This window comes from Python bivittatus, unplaced genomic scaffold (assembly GCF_059951505.1).
Source record: "Python bivittatus isolate LINGU-HERP-01145 unplaced genomic scaffold, Pbiv_v1 ctg000700_np1212, whole genome shotgun sequence".
In the NCBI taxonomy this organism is placed as follows: domain Eukaryota; kingdom Metazoa; phylum Chordata; class Lepidosauria; order Squamata; family Pythonidae; genus Python; species Python bivittatus.
In genome coordinates, this window is record NW_028277098.1 from 17,376,098 (window position 1) to 17,399,055 (window position 22,958).

Consider the following 22,958-nt stretch of genomic DNA (forward strand, 5'->3'; position numbering starts at 1 on the left):
GAACAAAGGAATTGTTACTTTCTTCACTGCCGGTGATCTCATTTTTGGTGAAGTAACAGACTTTCAAAATTAACAGTAATAACAAAAGTTAGAATATAATTTGCAGAGGAAATCTAGAAACCTCAAGCTTGCTTGTTAAACTGCTGAATGTTTTTGAAATGTGATTAAAATATTGAGCATAGGCCATTTTTAGCTGTAAATAAGTGGTAATATTAGTAAATAGTATGGATAGGGTCTCAGAAATGGTGAGACTCATTATGTGCACCTAAGGAAGGATTTATGAAGCAGCCTGCCCCCCCCCCATCCTTAAATGACAAACTGCTTGTAAAATGGAGGATAATTTTCAGAAGTGGTTTGCAATATGATACGTGGGTTGCTGTTCAAGAAAACAAGTTAGAGATTCCATTGGGTTTACAGAAGCCCCTTGGATGAGATTAAACAGCAGTTGGAGTTTCTGCCTGTTTTATGTGGAACATAAGTTCAATATAATATATTTTTAGCAAAGAAAAATGGCTGTAATGATCCTTCTTTTTCGCTTGAAGGAAAACATTTAAGGGTGTTTCCATTCACCATCAATATTGTGCTGAATATAAAGGCAGTACGTTTTCCCCCCCTTCCAATGCTGTTTGAAGGTTGATAACTATGGCAACTGGATGCTTGCTTTCAGCTGAGGGAGACACTCACTGCATTTGAATGATCGTGTTGCTGCTTGACAACTCTTTTCCCTTCATTTCTCCCTTGATAAAATCTGTTACTAAATCAGGAAGTCTCTAATCATGGTTTTTTTTTACTTGAATTGGAAACTATCATTATCACTTTTGGAATACGCTAGGCTCCTAAGCTTTAATTTGAAGTTGGTTTAGGATGCTAGTTTTTCAGGAAGCTGGAAACCATTTTTTCCAAGATTGGATGAAGTAAAGAACACAGACTGGGTTCACAGTTACAGTAAACCATAATATGGTTTGTTTTTGACATTATGATGAATGAGCGCACTCACTGAAGCTTGTCATTATGTGCAAACCAGGCCACTGTGGCTTCTTCAGCAAACCAGTTTCAACATTAAAGCTTAACACTGTATGAACATAGGCAATGGTAAACTGGAAATTTCTCTGCAGTATTCTGTTAGATCATGAAGGAAGACACAAAGAAATAAGTCTGAGCATAGGTCTCATTTAGAATTTAGCTTATTAAGTCCTATATAGAATTATCAGAGCTATGCCAATGTTTTTTTCAGTGCTGAACAAACAAGATGTATAATCATCAGATTATCATTGGCATTCTGACTGCGTGTCAGGACATGCATGTATTCCCAGGTTGCTGAGATGCAGGCAAGAATATGTGGGTTGGAAGGTAATCTCTTGATTAGAGAGCCTAGCCTGCATAGAGTACCACGAGCATGATTGGGTGAAACCTGGCTTTACTTGTATGTATGTATGTATGTATGTACAGTAGATATGGTGTTTGTGAAACAAAGAGAAAAGGGAAGATATACAATATATATAATAAAGGTGGTCTGATCTTGTGGAGTGGAATTGATGGATACATGCATGGAAATGAAGACATAGAATTAATTATGAATGAAAGAGCTAAGTTGTATGTCAGAAAATAAGAACAAGTGTCTCTAGGTTTTTGGAGGTGTGTGAAGGTAGGAATCCACAGGTTGATGGTAATTGTATTGTAAATTCCAGTACCAGAGATGAGTTTTGGGGAAAGCTCTGTAGCAATCCATAGAAAAAAATATTTTACAAGGTAACATGAACAGATAAGTGGGAATAGGAGGAGAGAGTATGGGAAAACAATTGCATTATTCAGACACCCAAGAATGAATGAGAACAGTGAATATTTGGCAAGCATCTGGTTAGAAAAAGGACTATTAGTTTCAACTTTATAGTTTAATACACAAGGCAAACAAATTAATATAAATCTTAAGGCATTATTTATTTGATTGTGTATGATGAATGAGAGAATCCGTGAAGAGTGCAAGGGTGATGTTATGTTTGTATAAATGCTCTCCAAACCCTCCTGTTTCTCACCACATTACAGAATTCTTGCAGAGGCATTCCTGTAGCGTCCACTACTCCATCTAAATACCTCATTTGCTGTTGACCTCTTCTTTTCCTTCCCTATACCTTGACCAGCATATTGATGATAAAGTAGCAGAGTTGATAAATGTGATATAAACCATTATTTGGTTGTGTCAGGAATGAATCTTAGGAAAGATAATCATGGAAGAAAAGAAAAGTAGTTAAAAGAAATGAGAATAGAAGTATATTGACTGTAAAAAAAGAAAGTACAATTCTGTATGAAAAAAGTAATCAAAGATAGATTAATTTCCAAACAGAATGAATAGAAAGCGGATGTTAGGAAAGATTATGTGGAAACTGCTAGAACAGTGTGAAACAAATGTTACAAAGTGCTTGAGAAATATTGGTAATAAGTAAGATTGAGAAATATAGTAATAAGAATGAAAAGGTATGCTTGATGGAATGAGATTGTAAAAGAGGAAAAAATGCATATAAGAATTACTGCAAAAAATGACAGAAAGATACTGTATAAGGTGTACAGAGAGAAAAAGTAGTTGCGGAGAATGTAGCCAAAGAGCAAGGGACAGTTACAATTAGAACAAGCAGAGAAAGTGCAGAGTTATTTTGATGAAAATAAAATGTTTTAGAAGTGGGTGAAGAGAGCTAAACAAGGAACCTCTGGTCAAAAGTGAATGTAAAAAATAAGAGTGATATGCTGTGAGAATGTTGAAAATTGTAAGACTCCATATGTAGATGGTGTCACTCAAAAAATGTTAAATGAGTGAGGTTTGCTTATGTAGTGGCGCTGCAGTTTGTTTAGTGTTTGTGTGAAGGCTGCATCTGTGAATGCCTGACATTTTGAAGAAAGGTATTATGAGTATGGATTGATTATAAAACTCAATGATCAGTATGAAAGATGTGCGTTGAAAATGAAGAACGACTTATTTGCAAAACAAATATATGAAGTAAGAGTGAATGGCTCAAGAGGAAGGGGAAGGTCAAGAAAATTGTAGTTTGAGTCAATGAGATCTTCATTAAAGAAAGAGATGTAGTTTAAAGAACAAAAGGCAGTGTATGAAGCAGTATATGGCTATGATGGAAACAGGGATGCCTTGCAAGGGCAGAAAGCTATGGAGACGTTCAGTGAATGGTTTAGCTAGATTCCTTTTTCTCCCCTTATTCATGACTTCAATTTTTTAGTCTTACTGTTTCTTATTTCCTTTCAGTGTTTTGATTGACATTGCTTATCTTGAAAGGGAATGGTGGGATAGGTGTGTATGAATCAATTCAGGTATATGGGTCTGTATATGGGAATTTTTTATCCTGCAGTGATGTATACAAGCTCAGGAATGTAAAACTAATTATTAAAAAAATAATAACCACCAGGTATTTATTAGATAGACACTCTTTAGGGGTTTATGACAATTTGTACCCACAGCAAACATATTAATCTGGTGCCATAATTGGAAGGGGAATTACCTCTAAGCTTTTAGAGAAACTTAATTGTCATTTCATGTGGTTTGAAAAAAATGAATATATGGTAATAAATAAATTGGAGAGTGGTTTCCCCGCTTTCATTTTGATTTTTAGTAATTGTTTTTGGCTATATTTGGTTTGGTTAGTGGTGATACCATTAGCTTTGCTGGCCTGATGTGGGCTTTCTGATGGATCCAGACAAGCTTTACTCAAAAGGGTCTCCTAGGAAAAGCAACTAAAATGTCCCGGCAACAGGACAAAATATCCAGAATCTGTTAAGAAGAATGTGCAGATGCACAGGAACTTTGTGTGAACTTATGAGTGTACAGGTAGTGCTCAGTTAACAATGGCAATTGGGACCAGAATTTCCATTGCTAAGTGATGCGGTCATCAAGCATGATGTCATGTGAACATACCACTTAGCAATGGCAGTTCCAGCACTCCCAGCTTCCATTGTTAAGCAAATCCTGCGCTGTCATTAAGCATGATGTCACATGGTTGCCATTGCGACCTCCTGCTGGCTTCCCAAGTGACTTTGCTTGTAGGAAGCCAGCAAATAAGGTCTCTAATGGAGATCATGTGACTGCAGGACACTGCGACATTGTAATTGCAAGCCGATCACATGACCACAGGAACACTGCGATGGCCAAAACGTCAAGGATTGGTTGTAAGTACCACTTGTTCAGCACCGTTGTAAGTTCAAACAGTCACTGAACGAGTGGTTATTAAGCAAGGACCACCTATAGATATATTTCATTCTGCAGTGGTGTTTTCTTAGTTAGCTTCAGTTAGCTGATTTTCATTGTGCTTTATCTTTACAAAGCAGCTCTGAATATTTTTGTTTGGCACTTTCCTAGTAATGTATGCACAGGTAGGGAAGAAGAGGGAGAGAGGTTAGGCTACCCTGACAGATTCATGTGATACTTGCCAAGTAATGTTTTGCTCTACTTTTATCACTGCCTTGTAGCCATCAATGTATCCATTTATCTGTGTAATAAAAGTAGTAATCAGAAGTTATTTTGTAGGGCTGTACATGCTTCAAAAATGATTCAGAAGAAGTGCTTTCAACCTCATTTGATCAGAGCATCTTTATGCTACTCAGCAGATCTTCTTTCAGGCTTTTGCACAAGCTTGATGAAATATACAGCTGTTTTAAGGAATTGACTCATAATTTGATTCTTTTTCAGCTACAATTCTTTTTCAGGCTCGTACAAATGCCTGTAAAAAGTCAGGCTGCTTTACTGAATGGCAGAGAAGTGTTTGTGCAAGGTTTGAATTGTTTCTTCCAAATGTATGTTGAAGGATATACAGCCCTTTTGTAGTATGGCCACATCCTGAAGCACTTGACTCAAGGTTCAAAATGAGCGAGTAAATAATGAGTTATAAAATCTCTGCATTCCTAAAACAGCAAATGAGAATCAATTGATAGATGATTTAAATGGTGTGTTGTCAATGGAAGGCAACTACCATAGGCTCATGTGAACAGGAATCTACTTCTGATGGGTTTCTGCTTTGGTAATTGCTTCCTCCCTGTTGGTCCCCCTTTCTAGAAATCTGGCCCTGGATTTCAGACTTTGCAACAAAACTGATGCCATCACACTCTTTTGCTTACCGTTATTGCTCTTTTGATTAAAAACTTTGCCCAGGCTAGAACTCCGACATCAGGAAGAAATGCCTGGATAATTGCAGATTAAGTAAAGGATTATGAGGATGTTGCATTAAAATATCTTCATAATTGTAAATGTGTGCAAATACTGATATTTCTTTTTGTTTGCCTTTTTTTTTTAATACATGGTTTTCTGTTAGTAGGTTTAACTGAAGGATATACAATGTCGTGCACTTCAGATGTTTTGAACTTCAACTCTCATTAACTCCACCCATCTTGGCATTAAGGAAGTTTAATGTTGTTTGGAGAATTCTGGGAGTTGAAGTCTACACATCTTAAAGTTGTTGAGGTTGAGAAACACTGGTCTAAAATATCTCAGTGGCAGCAGGTGGTTTATTTCTGATTTAAAGTTTCCCATTATAGTTATCGTGTCAAGTGTATAACATCTCTTACTCAAAATCTCAGTATAAAGTTGTAATGGTGGGTAACCTGGATACCATGAATTCCCTTCTTCAGAACCTATATGTTAACACTAATTTCTCTTATTTACAGAGTAATTATTTAGTGTTCATGGCAGAGCTGTTCTGGTGGTTTGAAGTTGTGAAGCCATCATTTGTCCAGCCTCGAGTTGTAGGTCATCCTCAAGGTAAGTTTCTGTGATCCTCTGTTCAGCATCTGCTGTTTAACATGGACCATATTTCTGAACTGGTGAAATACAAAAGCCTCTTAGTATTGGCTACACTGTTCAGGATATGGGGAAATAACTTATTTAAGTCCTGCTTTTATAGTATGACAAACAACAGGAGATTTAGTGGTAGATCATGTGTTCTTTAAGCAGAATATTCCAGGTTGAATCATGGCAACTCCCATTCCCTACCCACACCCTTTTCTTTTTAAAGGAAGACTTTTTAGGAATTGAAGCAGAAGAAGTGCTACCAAAGCAGAACGATAATAGATTAGGTAGATAAATAATTTAACTTAAGAAAGATTTTTAAGTTCACTTGTATATCTCATGTCTTGGCTCGTGCATTAAGGGACAATACTATCCCTTTGCATCCGGATCTCTGTACAGCCCTATAATTTATATTATGTCCTTTTGTTTACTAAAGTAGAACTTCAAGTAAGAGCATTCAAAGAATTCTTGTTGTTGTTTCTAGCATTTGTCCTGCTTGGTTTCAGGATCTGCTTTTTCACACAGTGAAGCTATCAATCCATGATGCAACAGGGATTGCATTTTATTTTTCAGCCATCTTGTCACAGAACCTGATATTGCTTAGGGCTGAAAGGGAGTGATTAGCCCAACATCACCCAGCCAGCTTCCATGCCTAAGAGAAGACGACAACCTGGGTTTTCCCACTCCTAATCCATCATCTAAACTACTACGCCATAGTGATTCCCCTGGATAGCAGTGAACTGCATGTCTGTTTGTCTGTCAGAAACTGCATGGAAGGGGTAGAGCCATTGCTGTTGCTGACCACACTGGCAGTCTGGCAGGACCATGATGAAGCTTTGAGAGCCGGTGTGATGTGGTTAAGCTGCTGGACTAGGAGTAGGGAAACTCAAGTTCTAGTCTAACCCTAAGCACAGAAGCCAGCTAGGTGATGTTGGGCCAGTCACTCACTCTCTCAGCCTTAATCAGTATCAGGCTCTGCCACAAGTCATCTGAAAAACAAAACCTCTCATCATATCATGAATTGTTAGCTTTGCTATGTGAACTAGGCAAGTGCAGTGCAAAACAAGCAGATTCGGCAATTAAACAGGACAAACGCAAAGAAGAAGAAGACTCAAAGAACACTAAATCCTTTTTTAAAGTCATTAAACTATCAAAAAACACCAAAAACAGCAGAGCAGATAATTAAAACAGCAGAGTTAAACTACTCTGAATAAAACTATGTTCCTCTGATGCTAGAAACTAAAGAAGAAAAGGTGTGAACAAATGAACCTCCCACAGAGGACAGTTCTACAATTGTGGACCCTCTCTTTTCTACCACCTAGCTAATCATCCTTCTTTGTCAGGATGCAGAAAAAATTGCTGTATCTGAACTTAGGATGAGGGTGGGATGAACTTTATAGGTCTAGCAAGTTGACTTGTATCCTGGAGCAAATTTTACAGCTCTATCTATTGCCGTGCTTCAGATTCAATACAGAGCTCCCGACAGAAAAAAAGTTGCCCATCTCACTTTAACATCAAGATTTCCATGAGCTCCTAATAGTAATCGATGACAAAATGAGATTGGCAACTAAAATGAGATGAGCTCCCTAATAGGTGCATACTGGACCAATTGAAGTTTTGTCTGTGTCTTCACTTTTACAACCATAATGCATGAAGTACTTATTTTCTGTGCAGCTGAACCTCCAAAAGAAGCATCTTCTGTTCCTCCTACAAATGCCAATCAAAGAAGTTACCCGGGTGTTTTGCATGGTTCTGATCTGATAACCAGGTATAAGTCCGCAATTTTTGTACTCATTTATATTGTTTCACTTGGGCATCTCTCTCAATCTTTCTCTTTCTCTCCCCCTATCTCCCTTTCCCCCCTCTCTCAATGAGCTGTGGAAAATTTGTGCTTTGCTCTTTGGAGCATCATAGAAAAGGAGATGAATCTTGCTATACCCTCCAATTGATGTAGAGAAGGCCCTTGTGAGTTAAAAACTAAAGGTGGCAGAACTAAAGATATGCAAAACGCTGGTGTTCTGTCCTCAACATATTGAGGTAGCATGTACTGTAAATGCTTATGTTGCAGGATGTACAGTATATCAGTCATTAAGGTGCCATTGCAGAAGATGGCTATATCATGTGGGAACTGACTTGTGCAGATTGTCTTGTAAACAAAACTTTACTAGGCTTCTGAGCAAGGCCCAAGGGTTGCCAAGATACATTTTCAAAACTAGTGATCTACTGAATTTCAGTGTCATTCCAATGCAGATTAATTATTCTACAGATTTTTTTCTAGCTTAAATCAATAGTGTTCCTTCTAGAGTACAAAAAACTTGTTAAGTATCTGATGGACCCTACTGTTAATTATCAGTAGAAGTCAGTTAATTTTATATATATTTGGAAAGTGGCATGCATAATATTTGTCTGAGATAAAAGTAACAGTAGACAATCTATCCTGCCATATATCACATCTAACAGCTTTTCATGTCTCTCAAAATGTTAGCAGGGCTATAAGAATCTGAAACTATCTTTCTGTCCGTCTTACTTTATAATGTATCTAGAAAACAGAATGATATAGTGATTAGAATTATTAGACTAGGAGCAGAGGGGCCTACATTCCTTGGTAATGTTAGGCCAGTCACCATGTCTCAGTCCAATCTATTTTACAAAGCTTAAAAGTGAGGGGTGTCCTACAGATAATGTCTTGATTTTATTAATTGAAATATGGGATATAAATATAAGAAACAATGAATAATACATAGAAAAGGCTTAAAATACCATAATATTTGCAACACAGGTGATATTTTAAGAGAGTGTGCTGTTGTAGTGAAGATGATAGCCCTCTTAGATTTTGTGGTTCTGTATGATCAGAAAATTATGTTCAGTTCATTGAATTAAACAGAAAGCATGCATACAGATTGCTATAGCGATAAAAGTAATGCTGAATACCTTCTCAAGGGGCAAAGATTGTACTGATTTTTTTTAATCTGGAAAAATAATTCTCCTGATTTCTTATTCATTAAGAAGGTCACTGGGGCACTGAATTGGATATCGCTCCCTTCCAGCTTTGAATAGTGTTTCCCCAGCAGGACAGGATTAATGATTTATTATGTTACTTAGTGTTTTAATTTTTGTTACTCATATGGAATGTATGCTTTCTAGAGTTGGTTGCAAGTGAAGCAATGTATAAGGCAGAATAATAAATAAATAATGCAAAGTTGCTGCTTAACAAGTGTTCAGGACTGCATATTTTTTCAAGTGACAGAAATAGAAAACTAACAAGTTGGTGGGTTTTCTCATTTTTCAGTGTGGGGACTTCAACTTTTATACCATCTCATCAGATTCCTCCTGCAAGGCACACTCAGCAACAGCCTTACTCATCTGTTCCAGGTACCAACATATAAGTGACTGGATTTTGAGCTATTCAGATTCTGCTATTTCATCATTCATCAAAAGAGAATGTTTTTCCAAACTGTTCTTAGAATCACAAATAATCTTCATGCAGTGCAAAACATGACTTAGAATTAAAATATATATATATTATTTAACTTCTTCTTTAAAAAAAGGTACAGATGATCTTCTCTTCCCCACTCTCAAATGTTTGCCAGTGAAATATGTTAGGCTACAGGCCTTAATTGACCCAGCATCACCCAGATAATTTCATTCCTACAGTAGGATTTTGGCCTTGTTCTTCCATTCCAAGTTTGATACTTAGTTCAGTGCTCTACTCTTGTCCATTTCAATCATTATCAAAAATGAGAACATCCCCAACGCTATACATCTGTGTTTAGAGGGCAGTGATCTAGTGGAGAACCTTTTCTATGATGACAGTTGTGGATACTGGAAAATCAGGGTCTATAATCACATGGTGACTCTCTAATATATAAAAGTAGTTCATCAAGAGAAAGTTGCTTTCTGCATGCAGAGAATGATTTAACTATCCCAGCTTTTGATAACAACTGAAGATTATTACTGGCCCTCGTTACTCTGTAATAATGTAGGACAGAGGAGACAGGTTCATGACACTTTCATGGGATCACCTTGTATATTTTGGGAATAAACAAACAGAATTGGTAGAATTATTCTATAGAGCTAATCATTTTGTCGATAATATAACTTTATTTAAGTACTTAATTTTATTTTCTGCATTTTTAAATTGGGAAGGAATGCATAAATATAATTCATGTTCAGTATGAACAGTAGAAACATGCAGAATGGTGCTGATATAATTTAATGTCATTGAGAATTAAATTCAGTTTAGTTAAGATGTTGATTATATAAGTGGTAATACAAGTTACATGTTGAGGGCTTTGCTCCAAAAGCATTTGGGCCCTTTTGTTTTTTGTTTTTGTTTTACTTTACTTTTACTTTTATTTACTAGTACAGGGTCTTGTTTTCTGTTTCAATGTCCTAGCTCCCTCTGCTGCATGCGCTCCCTCTCTCTGTCTCTCTGTCTCTCTCTCTCTCCTCCAAAAGATAAAAAAATAGTTGTTTTTTTTTAATCAGTACAGGACTTATTTTTTTAAAAGGTCAGAGGGAGAATCTGCAGCCTTTTAGTAGGGTAGGGAAGTGGTTGTTTATAAAGGCACTGAAGGGAGGCTGGAGAAGAGGTGAGTGGATGTGGGGAGAGACAAAGTTGGGGAACCAAGACAACTTTGCAGGTCTCACCAGATGTTCTGCCAAGCTGTATGCAGCTGATGTGCCACCCTTTCTACCCTCCTCGCAGAGCTACAAATGCATGTATTTAATTTATGTAACTTGCTTTATATATCAGTGCCAAAAATCCATTTTCACTTTCTAAGCCAATTAAGTCATTGCTTTCTGTTTATATTTTCTTTTCAAAACTTTCCAAAGAATTATCCTTATATTGTATTCTATGCTGATTTCAAACAGGCAGCATTAAAAGATCAACATCTATGTCCTACATGGATGGATACGTAGGGACATGGCCCAAAGAAAAAAGGTAAGATATTTGCCATTGGATATTGCCTTCTGCAATTAAGTGTCACTACTTAATAATTCTCTGGATGCCAGAAGATTATATCTTTAAAGGGTTATCCTTGCAGATAACCAATAGCCTAAATATGCATGTAATGCCCATGGAGAAGCTACAGGGAGAAGGTTTGGGGAATTAATAGTATTCTTTCACATCTTATTTTTTAAAGTGGAAGAGTCTCTGTGTTTATGTGATTGCGATATATCTGTATCTGTTATCATCATTTATGGGTGTGTTTGTGTGTGCTGTGGTATATATTATGTGGTGATTCTGAAACGTCTATATCTCTTTCTCTGTGTATCATTTTAAAATAAATAAAATATATTTACTGTATTGTAAACCACTTGAGTCTTGGAGGTAGGTCATATATAAATGTCTGTATAAATTAATAAACACCTGATCATAAATCCCACTTGCAACAGCCATTTTTCCTTTTCTGTGAAAGATCATTCAACTCAACAGATTGTCTGCACTTAAATATGAATAATTCCTAATTTACACACAATTTAATGACAGTAACACTGACAAGTCTGTATCTCATCCTTTGTGTGAGTCATTTTGTGTGAGATGGGTGGCTATGTAAATGTGATATATAAATAAATAAATAAATCTTATCTTCACAACCCTTCCCATGCACAAATTGTTTCATATTCTATATCGTTTACTTTGCAAGTCCTGATTAATTTTTATTTATTTATTTTTTTACTTAAATGACAAAGGCACACAGTTGCTCAGAGATATTTTAGAGACTGCTCTTGGGTCAAAACATGTGGAAGATCTTCTTCCACCCTGTCTTTTGCACTTGTTCTTATTTATGAATATAGGTAGTCCCCAGTTTAAGAACAAGTTCCATTTCCAAGGTCTGTCCTTAACTCGAATTTGTACATAAGCTGGAACAGTATTATTGTATTATACTGTATAAGTAGTATTGTGTAATTAACTTGAATAATTGTGTATTTAACTCAAACTGTTGTGTATTTAACTTGAATCATTAAATTTTGCCACAATAGGCTCCATTCTTAATTATGGGTCGCCTATAACCCAGGCATTCTCAACCCAAGGACTACTTGTAAGAGGAAATGGATATCTTTTTGGAAGGAACTCTGTGAATTCTTAAATGCAACCTAAAGGCCATGAGAACACTTAATAGTTTTGATATTAAGTATAAATAATAATTCAGAATTATATCCAATAGTTTAGATATATTCCATTACATTTATAACTGTTTGTTAGGCCCAATCCAAAGGAGTAATCAAAAATCATTTTTTTAAAAAATATTTAAATGGCAGTAAAAGCACAAATGTGTTTGCCCATTTAGCAAGAAGACAAAAAACCCTTTTGGTCTTTGCTTATCTTCATTGACATTCGGTAGTCATATCTTGAATATAGGGTTGAGATTATATCTTGTTACATTGGTTTGAAGCCAGCATTTGTACTATAAAATAAAGGATATTATTCTTTAATACTAACATGTTGGAATATTTAAACTTTTTAATATTACATGGGTTGTTCTAAGGTTTTTTAATTTAAATTTCCTTTTAGGTCTTCAGTACATGGGGTTTCATTTGATATTTCTTTTGATAAAGAAGACAGCATCCATATGACACCTCCAAATAGAGGAATTACGAGATCTCTTAGCAATGAAGGCCTTGTACAGAATACTAACCATATGCCAAGACACGTTAAAAAGAATATATCTTTCAAGCCTCTAAATGATGAAGAGGACAGTGAGGATATTGAAGAAGAAAAAGATGTAGAATTTTACAGTGATCTGGAAGCAGACAGCAATCAAAGAAATGCCAACCAAGTTAACACATACACCCTACCAAATGGAGCATTGCAAAACAGGTTGGTTACTGATGAATTTGGCAATCAAATTGAGACACCAAGCATTGAGCAGGCTTTGCAGATTATCCATGATAGTGAGAAATCGGCCAATATTACTCAACCAGCACAATTTACAAATGGGTTTTTCCTTCACAACAAAGAGATGAGCATCCTAAATTCAAACATAAAACCTAACCAAAGTAGCCCTGATATTATCGCAGATACAAAAGGTGCCCTCAGTCCTGTAACTGATAACACAGAAGTAGATACTGGAATACATGTCCCTTCAGACATTCCAGAGACTATGGATGAAGATTCTACTTTAAGGGATTATACAGTAAGCCTGGATTCCGATCTGGAAGAATCATCTCGGTTTCTGCATGAATGTGACAGCAGAGGCGTCAACCATAAGGAGCAATTGAGTCCTTGTCCAAGCTCAATAAGTGCCAAATCTCAAGCTGGCAGTAGTCCATCTTCAAGTTCAGGAGTTAGAATGACCAGCTTTGCAGAGCAGAAATTTAAAAAGATGAATCACACTGACAGCAGGAGCAGTGGAAGCAGTTCTCAGAAAACCACCCCAGAAGGCTCTGAGCTGAACATTCCACACATTGTTTCTTGGGCTCAAATACCAGAGGAATCCCCTCTCCCTCAGGGAAGGGACACAACACAGTTGCTGGCCTCTGAAATGGTGCAACTGAAGATGAAACTGGAAGAGAAGAGGCGAGCAATTGAAGCCCAAAAGAAGAAGGTTGAGGCTGCATTCACAAAACAAAGACAAAAGATGGGAAGAACGGCATTCCTTAATGTTGTGAAAAAGAAAAGTGATGGGATTTCACCACTTCGAGAAGAAGCAGCTGGAGCAGAAGGTGAGAAAGTGTTCACTGATAACAATAGAGTGAAAGAAAAAGAAAGCCAGAAGTCAGGTGAACAACTAAATAAGACATCTGAGGTCCTAAAAGCAACCACTGAAACTCCCTCAACTATGTGGCTGAAGTCGCCAAACACCCCAGTTGATGCTGAGAAGCAATCTAATTTGATAAGTCCCTCAGAAGAGAATTTAAATGAAGGTGATCTTTTAGAATATACAAAATCTATTGAGAAGCTCAATTCTTCTCTACATTTCCTGCAACAGGAAATGCAACGCCTGTCACTTCAGCAAGAGATGCTAATGCAGATGAGGGAGCAGCAAGCGTGGGTTATTTCACCTCCTCAACCTTCTCCTCAAAAGCAAATTCGGGAATTGAAGCCTTCAATGAGGCTTAGTGGATCATCATCTCCCATTGTTCCATTTTCAGTAGAAGCACCTCGGCCATCCCACCAATCCCCACAGTCTTCTTCTAGGAAGAATTCGTCTCTCCCAAGTAAAATGCAAAGGACTCCAAGACCAAATGAATTGAAAATTACACCTTTGAATCGCACTTTGACTGCCCCACGATCTGTGGATAGCCTTCCACGTTTGAGAAGATTTTCTCCAAGCCAGGTTCAAACTAGATCTTTTGTTTGTTTTGGGGATGATGGTGAGCAGAACCCTGTGAATGAAGTAAAAAACATAACTCAAGAAGCTGCTGACAAGGTAGAAGCAAGTGAAAAAGATTCTGAGAAACAAGAGACTGAAGAGATAGTTGGGCAAAAATCAGAAGAAGAACAGATGAGACCTCTGGAATCCATGGTATCTGAAGTATTGTCACAGCCCATTACAGAAATTGTCTGCCTTACTCCAAATGAAGAGCCTTTGACTCCACCAGTGTTGCCACCACCTGCAATTAAAACTGCTAACCTCATAGAAGTTTCTCTCACAGATTTGAAGCCACCAGAGAAGTCAGAAGAGTCCGTTGAGAAATCAGAGGGTGAGAGTGACAAAGAACAACCAGAGGATGACCAAAAAGTGTGCTGTGGATTCTTCTTCAAGGTAAGTGAATGGATACATCACAATCTGTTTGGACACCTGAATTCTGGTAAGAAATGCTGCATCAAATAATGGTGCTGTGGAAAAAAATGAATATTTTTTACTCACTATTAGATTGTCCTTTACAGTAGTTTTTCAAACAAGATACTGTATTTAGGATATTTGGGGAAAACAAGAATTATGGAATAAATTAATTCTAAAATAATAGGGATTTTGTTTCTCTGAAGGATAGGTTTTCCAGCTATGCTAATATTAATTCTATCTTCTAATATTGGCTATTTGGAGCTGTATTTAAGATCATGGGCACCATTCCAGAGAATGAAGAGTTTAAAGGAGCAAAAGAGGTGCATTATGCTTCACATACCTTATTTTGAACTTTTTGTGGGCAAAATCAGGTGGGACAGTGGCAGTTTCATTCCCAAATTTAGTAGCACAATTGGGGAGATGGTATGGGAACTACATGAGGTCAACAGGTTGCCCTCTCTGGATTGCACAGTAACTAAAGTCTAAATGATAATTTTAAAATATTATTTATTGTTACTAGGATGATCAAAAACCAGAAAATGACATGGCTGTGAAACGGGCAGCATTATTGGAAAAGCGATTAAGAAGAGAAAGAGAAACTTTACTTCGAAAGCAGCAATTGGAAGCAGAGATGGAGCATAAGAAAGAAGAAACAAAGTAAGATTAAATGCACATGCTACTTGTTCTGAAAGAAAGATTACTTTTTAAAGTTAGGCTGTTAAAATAAACATGAGTAAAAATTTGGAAGCACTAGCCACATAAGTTAGCAACCAGACTTGGGGAACTTTGAATTTGTTTAAATTGTAGTTGTTCAACAAATTAGGATCTGAAGCAACCATTTTATTCTGGGTTATTCTCACTAGGGCTGTGCATGCTTAGAAAATTATTCAGAATCATTTGGACCTTGAATTATCACAACTACAGCTTCTCTCTGCTGTTCATTAAATCAGCTCATGTTTTTTTTTCAGGTTTTCATGCTAAGACTTGCATCAACTTTAATAAGTCGACTCCTTAGGCTTACATTAATTGATTGTGTGGCATCAAGTCACTGTCAACTCTTAGTGACCACATGGATAGATTTTCTCCATGATGATCTTGCCCTAACATGGTCTTCCAATGGCATACCCATTGCCACTATAACTGAGTGCATCCACCTTGCTGCTGGTCGCCCTCTTCTTTTTTCTTCCACTTTTCCCAGCATTAGAGTCTTCTCTAGAGAAGTAGGTCTTTGCATAATGTGTCTGAAGTAGGCTAATTTGAGCCTGGCCATTTGGGCCTCAAGTGAGAACTCTGGGTTGATTTGTTCAGTGATACATTGGTTTGTTTTCTTGGCTGCCATGGCATTCTCAGGAGCCTTCTCTAACACCAGAGTTCAAAAGCATCAATACCCTTCCTAACCTGCTTCACAGAAGCCTGAAAAAAGATAGGCTCCTTTAATTAATAGAGAGGTGCCATGTTCTGGCAGGATCCGAAGCACATATTCTGAATCATTTTCAAACTTGTGCATAGCCATAATTCTATACTAATAACAGTTTGGATAAATCAAGGATTCCAAGTTCAGATGTGTTGGGGAGCTATCAGTGTTTAAAAATCAAGAACAGATTATTTCAACCTCGAGCATGCAAAAGAGGAGCAAAATGAAGAATGAAAGCCAAAAAATTGTGCACATCAAAAGAAGCCATGGTCTCCTTATTTCTGATTCTGGCCCATGGATTTATTTTGACAAATTCTGCACAAGAAACACATTCATGTTAATTATTATCATGTATATTTAGCCAATTTAGTATACAAACTCCCATTTTCCTTCAAAAACCCATAGTTCTTTCCGTTTAGTTTTACCAACTAATTCCCTTAGTTTTCTCAAACTGAGATCTGCTTAGTGTAACAGTGCAATCTTCAGCAATCTAATGCATTTAAGATGTACTGGTCTTCAGTTCCCATAATCCTCAGCCAGCATAGCCAGCTGGAAGGCACCAAACTGGGGAAGGCTGCCCCACATCATTTTCTGTTCTCCTACATGCCAACTTTTAACGAGCCTTTTATCCCAGTGTCTATCTGATTGCAAAGTAATCATATGCTTCCAAATGGAAAATTCAGTATTCTAAGGCATATTTTACACCTAATTAAGAAAAAATAGAATTTTAAGATAACCCATTTCTCTTCAAACAGTAGTGTTATGCAAAATAAAAAATTTGATCCTCATAAGTATTCAGTGGTTGATATCACAATGCATCATCATGTGTTAAAATTGGCCATTAGGGGACTGTCTGAATATTTATTTAAACGTAATGCTGCTGGGCCAGCGTGCCAGCATGAATGTTCACACAGGCCTTAAATTAAGCATGGTAATGTAAGCTAAATTTATACCAGTACTTGAAAATTAAATGTGGCCTGGTTATTAGGCATCACTTGTGATCATCAGCAGTGTTTTTCTGAGTATGTGAAATTTTATAACCATATTGAAATTTCAAGGAGGAAGTCTGAGGAAGAACGTCAGAAGAAGGAAGATGAAAGAGCACGACGAGAGTTTATTAAGCAGGAATATATGAGGCGGAAGCAACTGAAACTAATGGAAGACATGGACATTGTCTTAAAGCCTCGCCCTCACTTTTCCAAACAAAAGAAGGCACGTCCAAAATCCATTCATAGGGATCACATTGAGTCACCTAAAACTCCAATCAAAGGTCCTCCAGGTAATAACTGCTTCCAGAAGAGGACATATTTGTGCCATTGCACAAAGCTAGGGCATATAATTTTTTAAAATCTATAATCCAGGGAATATAAACCTTATAAAACCTGTTATACCATTTTGCTTTTGTGGGGCTTAAATGTTTTGGGGATAGACTGTTTCCTTTTTTATGACACAGTTACTTAATAGTTTGTGAGCCCTTTTGAATTTTCAATATTTCTGCACAAATATGTAAAACGTAATCTAGAAAAAGAGAACCCAGTTAAACAAATGAGTCAAAAACATTATACTTGTTCATTTATTTATTGAGGAAAATGATTCAGTGCTACATATTTGTGTGTGGCAAAAGTATGTGAACCTTTGCTTTCAGTAACTTGTGTTGCCCCCTCCCCCCTTGAGTAGCATTTCATTCAAGCCAAAAAGTTCTATTTTGGTCTCATCCATCCACAGAACATTCTTCCACTAGCCTTCTGGCTTATCCTCATGGTCTTTTGCAAACAGTAAATGGGCCACACTGTTCTTTTTGGAGAGAAGTATTTTCTTCTTGTAACTCTGCCACGCCCACCATTGTTGTTCAGTGTTCTCCTGATGGTGGTCTCATGAACCCTGATATTCATCACTGCAAGAAAGACCTTTAGTTCCTTAGACATTACCCTGGGGTTCTTTGACACCTCCCGAAGTATTACACATCTTGCTCTTGGTGTGATCTTGGTTGGTTGACCACTCCTGGAGAGGGTAACAATGGTGTTGAATTGCCCCCATTTGTACACAATCTGCCTGACAGTGGACTGGTGGAGTCCAAACCCTTTGGAAATAGTTTTGTAACCTTTTCCAGCCTGTTGAGCATCAACAACTGTTTTTCAGAGGTCCTCCGAAATCTCCTTTGTTAAAGCCATGAAACACTTCTACACACCTATGTTGTGAAGATCAGATTTTGATAGTGAATACCCAGTTCTTTAAATAAGGCAGGACCTCCCACACTCACACCTGATTATCATCCTATTGATTAAAACACCTGACTCTAATTTCCCCTTCAAATGAACTGATAATCCTAGAGATTCACATACTTTTGCCACACACAAATATGCAGCTTTGGATCATTTTCCTCAACAAATAAATGAACAAGTATAATGTTTCTGACTCACTTCTTTAATAGGATTCTCTTTATCTAGTTTTAGGACTTGTGCGGAGAACAGATCATATTTTAGGTCATAGTTATGCAGAAATACTGAAAATTCAAAAGGGTTCACACACTTAAAAGGACCACTGTATAAAGTTAAAAGCAGTTAGTTTACTATATTGTGCATATCAAAATTAACTTTGACTCATGGTGAAGATCAATAAAGATGTCGTTTTTCTTTCAGGTATGCACTTTTATGTATGGTGCATTGCACTGCATTAATGCTTTAGTGATGTTGAGCAGTTTTTTCAGTCCCAATAACCCCATGCCTTACGGTAGATTGGTCAGGAGCTAGCTGCAAATCTGTGCACCTAACACCCACCCACAAACATATATAGAGATCCATATGCATGCAAAGTTTCACTCTAGTGAGTTAATGAATAGTAGATACCTCTTTATCCATCACAGAAACTCCCAAAGATTGACTTGCTGATGGGGGCTATTTTCAGCTTGCTGGGGATGGTTTAAATCTTCCCCAGTGATTTTTCCCATCTAGCAATGACTGTTCCATTAAGCAGCAGGGAACAATAGGCAAACTTATGTGGACTACAGAAGGCAAACCCAATGAGTACAAAGTGCTCATGCTTGGTTTTGTTCAGTCATTCGGTCACTTCTGATTCTTCATGACCTGATGGATGTCACTTCTGGATCATTTAGTTGCTCCACATTCCATTCTAACTGTTGCTTCCTGATTATCATACAAATTATTTAACAGCAGATGAGATGGCCCAGTTCACCTATGTCTTTAAGAGCTATCCTAAATTCATTGTGGTCTACACAGTCAAAAGCCTTTTTATAACCAATAAAGCAAATTCAGTGTCCTTATGGAATTTCCTTGCGTTTTCTATTATCTATCAAAAGGTAGCATTGTGGTCTCAAGGGCTTATCCTCTTCTGAATTTATCTTGTACATCTGGCCGTTCTCATTCCACATATTGAAATCTGGATAACAAAATCTTAAGCATAACCTTATGAACAAATGCTTAGTTTAGAACAACCTAAATGTATTTTTGATTTCTCTTTTAGTGATTTGCCATATTATATACGTCAAAAAAAAATATTAATGAAATGTGCAGGGTATGTATACAAACATGCAGTTTATAGGACCAGTAAAAAGAGAAAGTAATTATTAAACATTGAGATAGCTTCCCTCATGGATAGTTGCAGGGTGTGTCTTGATTGTTTTAAACTTCCTTGTATTTACACAAGTTTATAACTGACTATGTCAATGTTTTTATTTCCTCTTCTCAGTATCAAGCCTTTCTCTAGCATCACTAAACACAGGAGATAATGACAGTATGCAATCAGGCAAGAGAACACCAAGGTAAATCTTCAATTAACCATTTCTTTTTAATAGAAATTATCTTAGCTGAATAGCACAATGCTGTCCATAACATAAGTTATAGGTACATTAAACTGGATGTCAAACACCTATGTTGAGATAATTCACCACTTTAGGTTACCATATTACCATATTCATTGTGTATGAGTGTTGTAAACAGTAAAAATAGCTCTTTATTTTTTATTGCTTTACAAGAAACAAGAAAAGAAGAAACCTGCAAACAAAACAGAAAAATATGGAACCCTTAGTGCTCCCTGAGCTTGGCTATTTGCTTGTAGACATTTCATTACCCAACTAGGTAACATCATCAGTGCGAGTGAGTGTGGGGTTTGCTCCCTGTTTATATATAGTATCTTGTCCTGCCCGTTTTGGTGGGGTGTGGTTTTCTCCTTGGTAGTTCCTTGATTAGGGTATTGTTTTCTGCTTGATTGTTTGCCTGGTGTTAATCCCTGCTTATCTGAGTGTTGGCTGCTGGAGAGGATGTGTTCTGGTCTTTTTTGTTTCCTTCTTAGCTTTTCTATTGTCTCTTTTGAATGATGTGTAAATATGGTTTATTTCTGTGTCTATTGATGGCTGATTTGTCTGAATGCCAAGCTTCCAGGAATTCCTTAGTATGTTTGGATTTAGCTTGCTCTAGGATGCTCACTGTTTCCCAGCTGAAACTATGGTTGAGTCTGTCCACATGTCGTGAGATTAAGGAGTTTTTATCATGTCTTCTGACTGCTAGTTGGTGTTCATGGATGCGCTCTGCTAGTCTTCTGTCTGTCGGTCCTACATAGTAGCTATTAAAATCCTTACATTGCATGTTGTAGATGACTCCTGTTTTTTCTTGTTGGGCTACTGGGTCTTTTGGTTTCCTTAAGATGTTTTGGAGGGCTTTTGTTGGGCTTTAGTTGGTTTGTGTGCTGTAGTGATCCCACCTGGTTGTAATAGTTTGTTGGTTGTTTCTGAGATGTTTTTGATGTATGGTAGTGTTATCCTTTTAATAGCTTATGTTGATTGTGCTGTAGTGGGTTGAGTGGTCAGGCACTTTTTGATAAAGTTGTATGGGTATCCATTTTGTTGGAAGATGTTTCCTTTTTCTGGTGTTCTGGGTTGCTACAGTGCGTTTGTACTCGTCTGAATAATGTTCTTACATAGCTCCCCTTGCGGGAGGTTGAGTTGTTACTTTGTTAGTGTGGATTGTTTTTCAATAGATTTGCATTTCTAATTTGCTGTCATTTCCTCTCCTGATGAGGATATCCAGGAAGGGTAGTGTGTTTTTGTTTTCTTCGTCCCTTGTTAATTTTATTCCTTTGAAGATGTTGTTGTTTCATGTATCTTCTCTAGTTGTTCCTTTTTTATTATGACAAAGGGGTCATCTACATACCAGAGCCTGTTGGTTGTATGTGTGGGAGTGCTATAGTTTCTAGATGCTGTAGTACGGTCTCTGCTATGAGTCCTGAGAGTGGTGATCCCATGGGTGTTCCTCGGATTTGTTGATATATTTATCAAACTGAAAGCAAGTAGTGAGGCACAGATTAATGAGGTCCATGATTCTGTGTATTTAAATCTTAGCATATTTGGCTAGGTCGGGTGTGTTGTGTAGTGCTGCTGCCATGGATTCTTTTGCTAGTTCTGGATCTATGGACGTAAAGAGTGCAGTGAGATCGAATGAAACCATAATTTCATCTACTTCTATTTTTAGGTCTTTGATTTTCTGGAGGCACTGTAGTGGGAGTCGATAGAATATTCACTCCCCTCTGTAAGATGTAAGTTCTTTGGCTATGTTGTATATTGGGATCCCTGGTAGCAATACAACTGGACGAAGAGGTATGTCAGGCTTGTGTATTTTGGGGCATCCATAAAAGCGTGGTAGGATGGGCCCATTGCTTTTCATCTGCCACTGTTCTTCTTTTGTGATTTGACTTTCTTGGTTAGGTCATTGAGGGTTCTGTTGATCAGGTTGTCCAGTTTTTCTATTGGGTTGGTGTTTACTGGGATGTAAATTTCTTTGTCCTCCAGTAATTCTTTGGCTTTTTGTATGTATTGTGTTCTGTCCATGATAACTGTAGTTCAACCTCAACCATAGTTTCAACTGAGAGCGCAGTTGAGCATCCTAGACCAAGCTAAATCCAAAAATGCTAGGGAATTCCTGGAAACTTGGCATTCAGACAAATCAGCCATCAATGGACACATAGAAATGAATCATATTTACACACCATTCAAAAGAGACAATAAAAAAGCTAAGAAGGAAACAAAAAGACCAGAACACATGCTGTCCAGCAGCCAACACCCAGATAAGCAGGGATTAACACCAGGCAAACAATCAAGCAGAAAACAATACTCTAATCAAGGAACTACCAAGGAGAAAACCACCCCCCCACCAAAACGGGCAGGGCAAGCTACTGTATATAAACAGGGAGCAAACCCCACACTCACTCACACTGATGATGTTACCTAGTTGGGTAGTGAAACATCTGCAAGCAAACAACCAAGCTCAGAGAGCACCAAGGACTACAGTTCAACCCTGAGCTACATATATTTTCTTCTACTGTATCGGAACGGAAAAATATGTTACATATGGAAATAGTCAGCCGAATTTTTAAAGATATTTTTTAAACCTTGACGACATGGGTTAATATTGATCTAACTTTCCATTACACTGGGAGAAGTCAGTTCACAGACAGGAGATGAACACATATTATCAATCCAAGATTGTAATCTTGGGGTTGCGCTGTCTTTCCAATGTTGAATTAACTTTTTTGTTTAACGTCATTGTTAGTAAATCTAATACTTTTCATATAATGATAAATTCCAAATCTTTGGTATATAGTTCAAGAGTACATGCACATCTTTAAATTGTACTGATTTTTGTACTCTCATTGTAACAAATTTAAGGATATTAACCCCAAAATGGGGCAGTGGTAAGACTCATATGAGTAAGTATGTGCTCTCTATCTTAAAGTATAATGAGGCTGACAACCCATTTAAAACATCTAATAAAAATAAAATAAATCTTTGAACTAATCTCATTTTAAGATCATATGAAGCACAATTCATATTCTTTAAAAATCCTAAATTATTATTTGCTAATCTGAGGTATGAAATATTAGGTATTTTAAACCTTTATCACAAAATTCTTGCAGAAAATTAATATCTAGCTTAACAATGCATTTAACTGTTTATGGAACAATACTGTAGACTTAAAATAGATACCAATATTAACCATAGAATTAAGAGTTTAGATGCCTC

General features: G+C 37.1%; 1 protein-coding gene across 1 annotated transcript in view; it reads left to right on the forward strand.

The window, feature by feature from the left end:
- The window catches only part of CAMSAP2 (calmodulin regulated spectrin associated protein family member 2), an 84,821-nt gene that overhangs the window by 55,702 nt on the left and 6,161 nt on the right, over positions 1 to 22,958 (forward strand). Inside the window, exons 7-14 of the mRNA XM_088153326.1 lie at positions 5,659 to 5,752; positions 7,454 to 7,547; positions 9,069 to 9,151; positions 10,655 to 10,724; positions 12,300 to 14,493; positions 15,035 to 15,171; positions 16,987 to 17,207; positions 19,634 to 19,706. Of these exons, the coding sequence (XP_088009452.1) occupies positions 5,659 to 5,752; positions 7,454 to 7,547; positions 9,069 to 9,151; positions 10,655 to 10,724; positions 12,300 to 14,493; positions 15,035 to 15,171; positions 16,987 to 17,207; positions 19,634 to 19,706 (2,966 nt within the window). The remainder of the gene's footprint in view (positions 1 to 5,658; positions 5,753 to 7,453; positions 7,548 to 9,068; positions 9,152 to 10,654; positions 10,725 to 12,299; positions 14,494 to 15,034; positions 15,172 to 16,986; positions 17,208 to 19,633; positions 19,707 to 22,958) is intronic.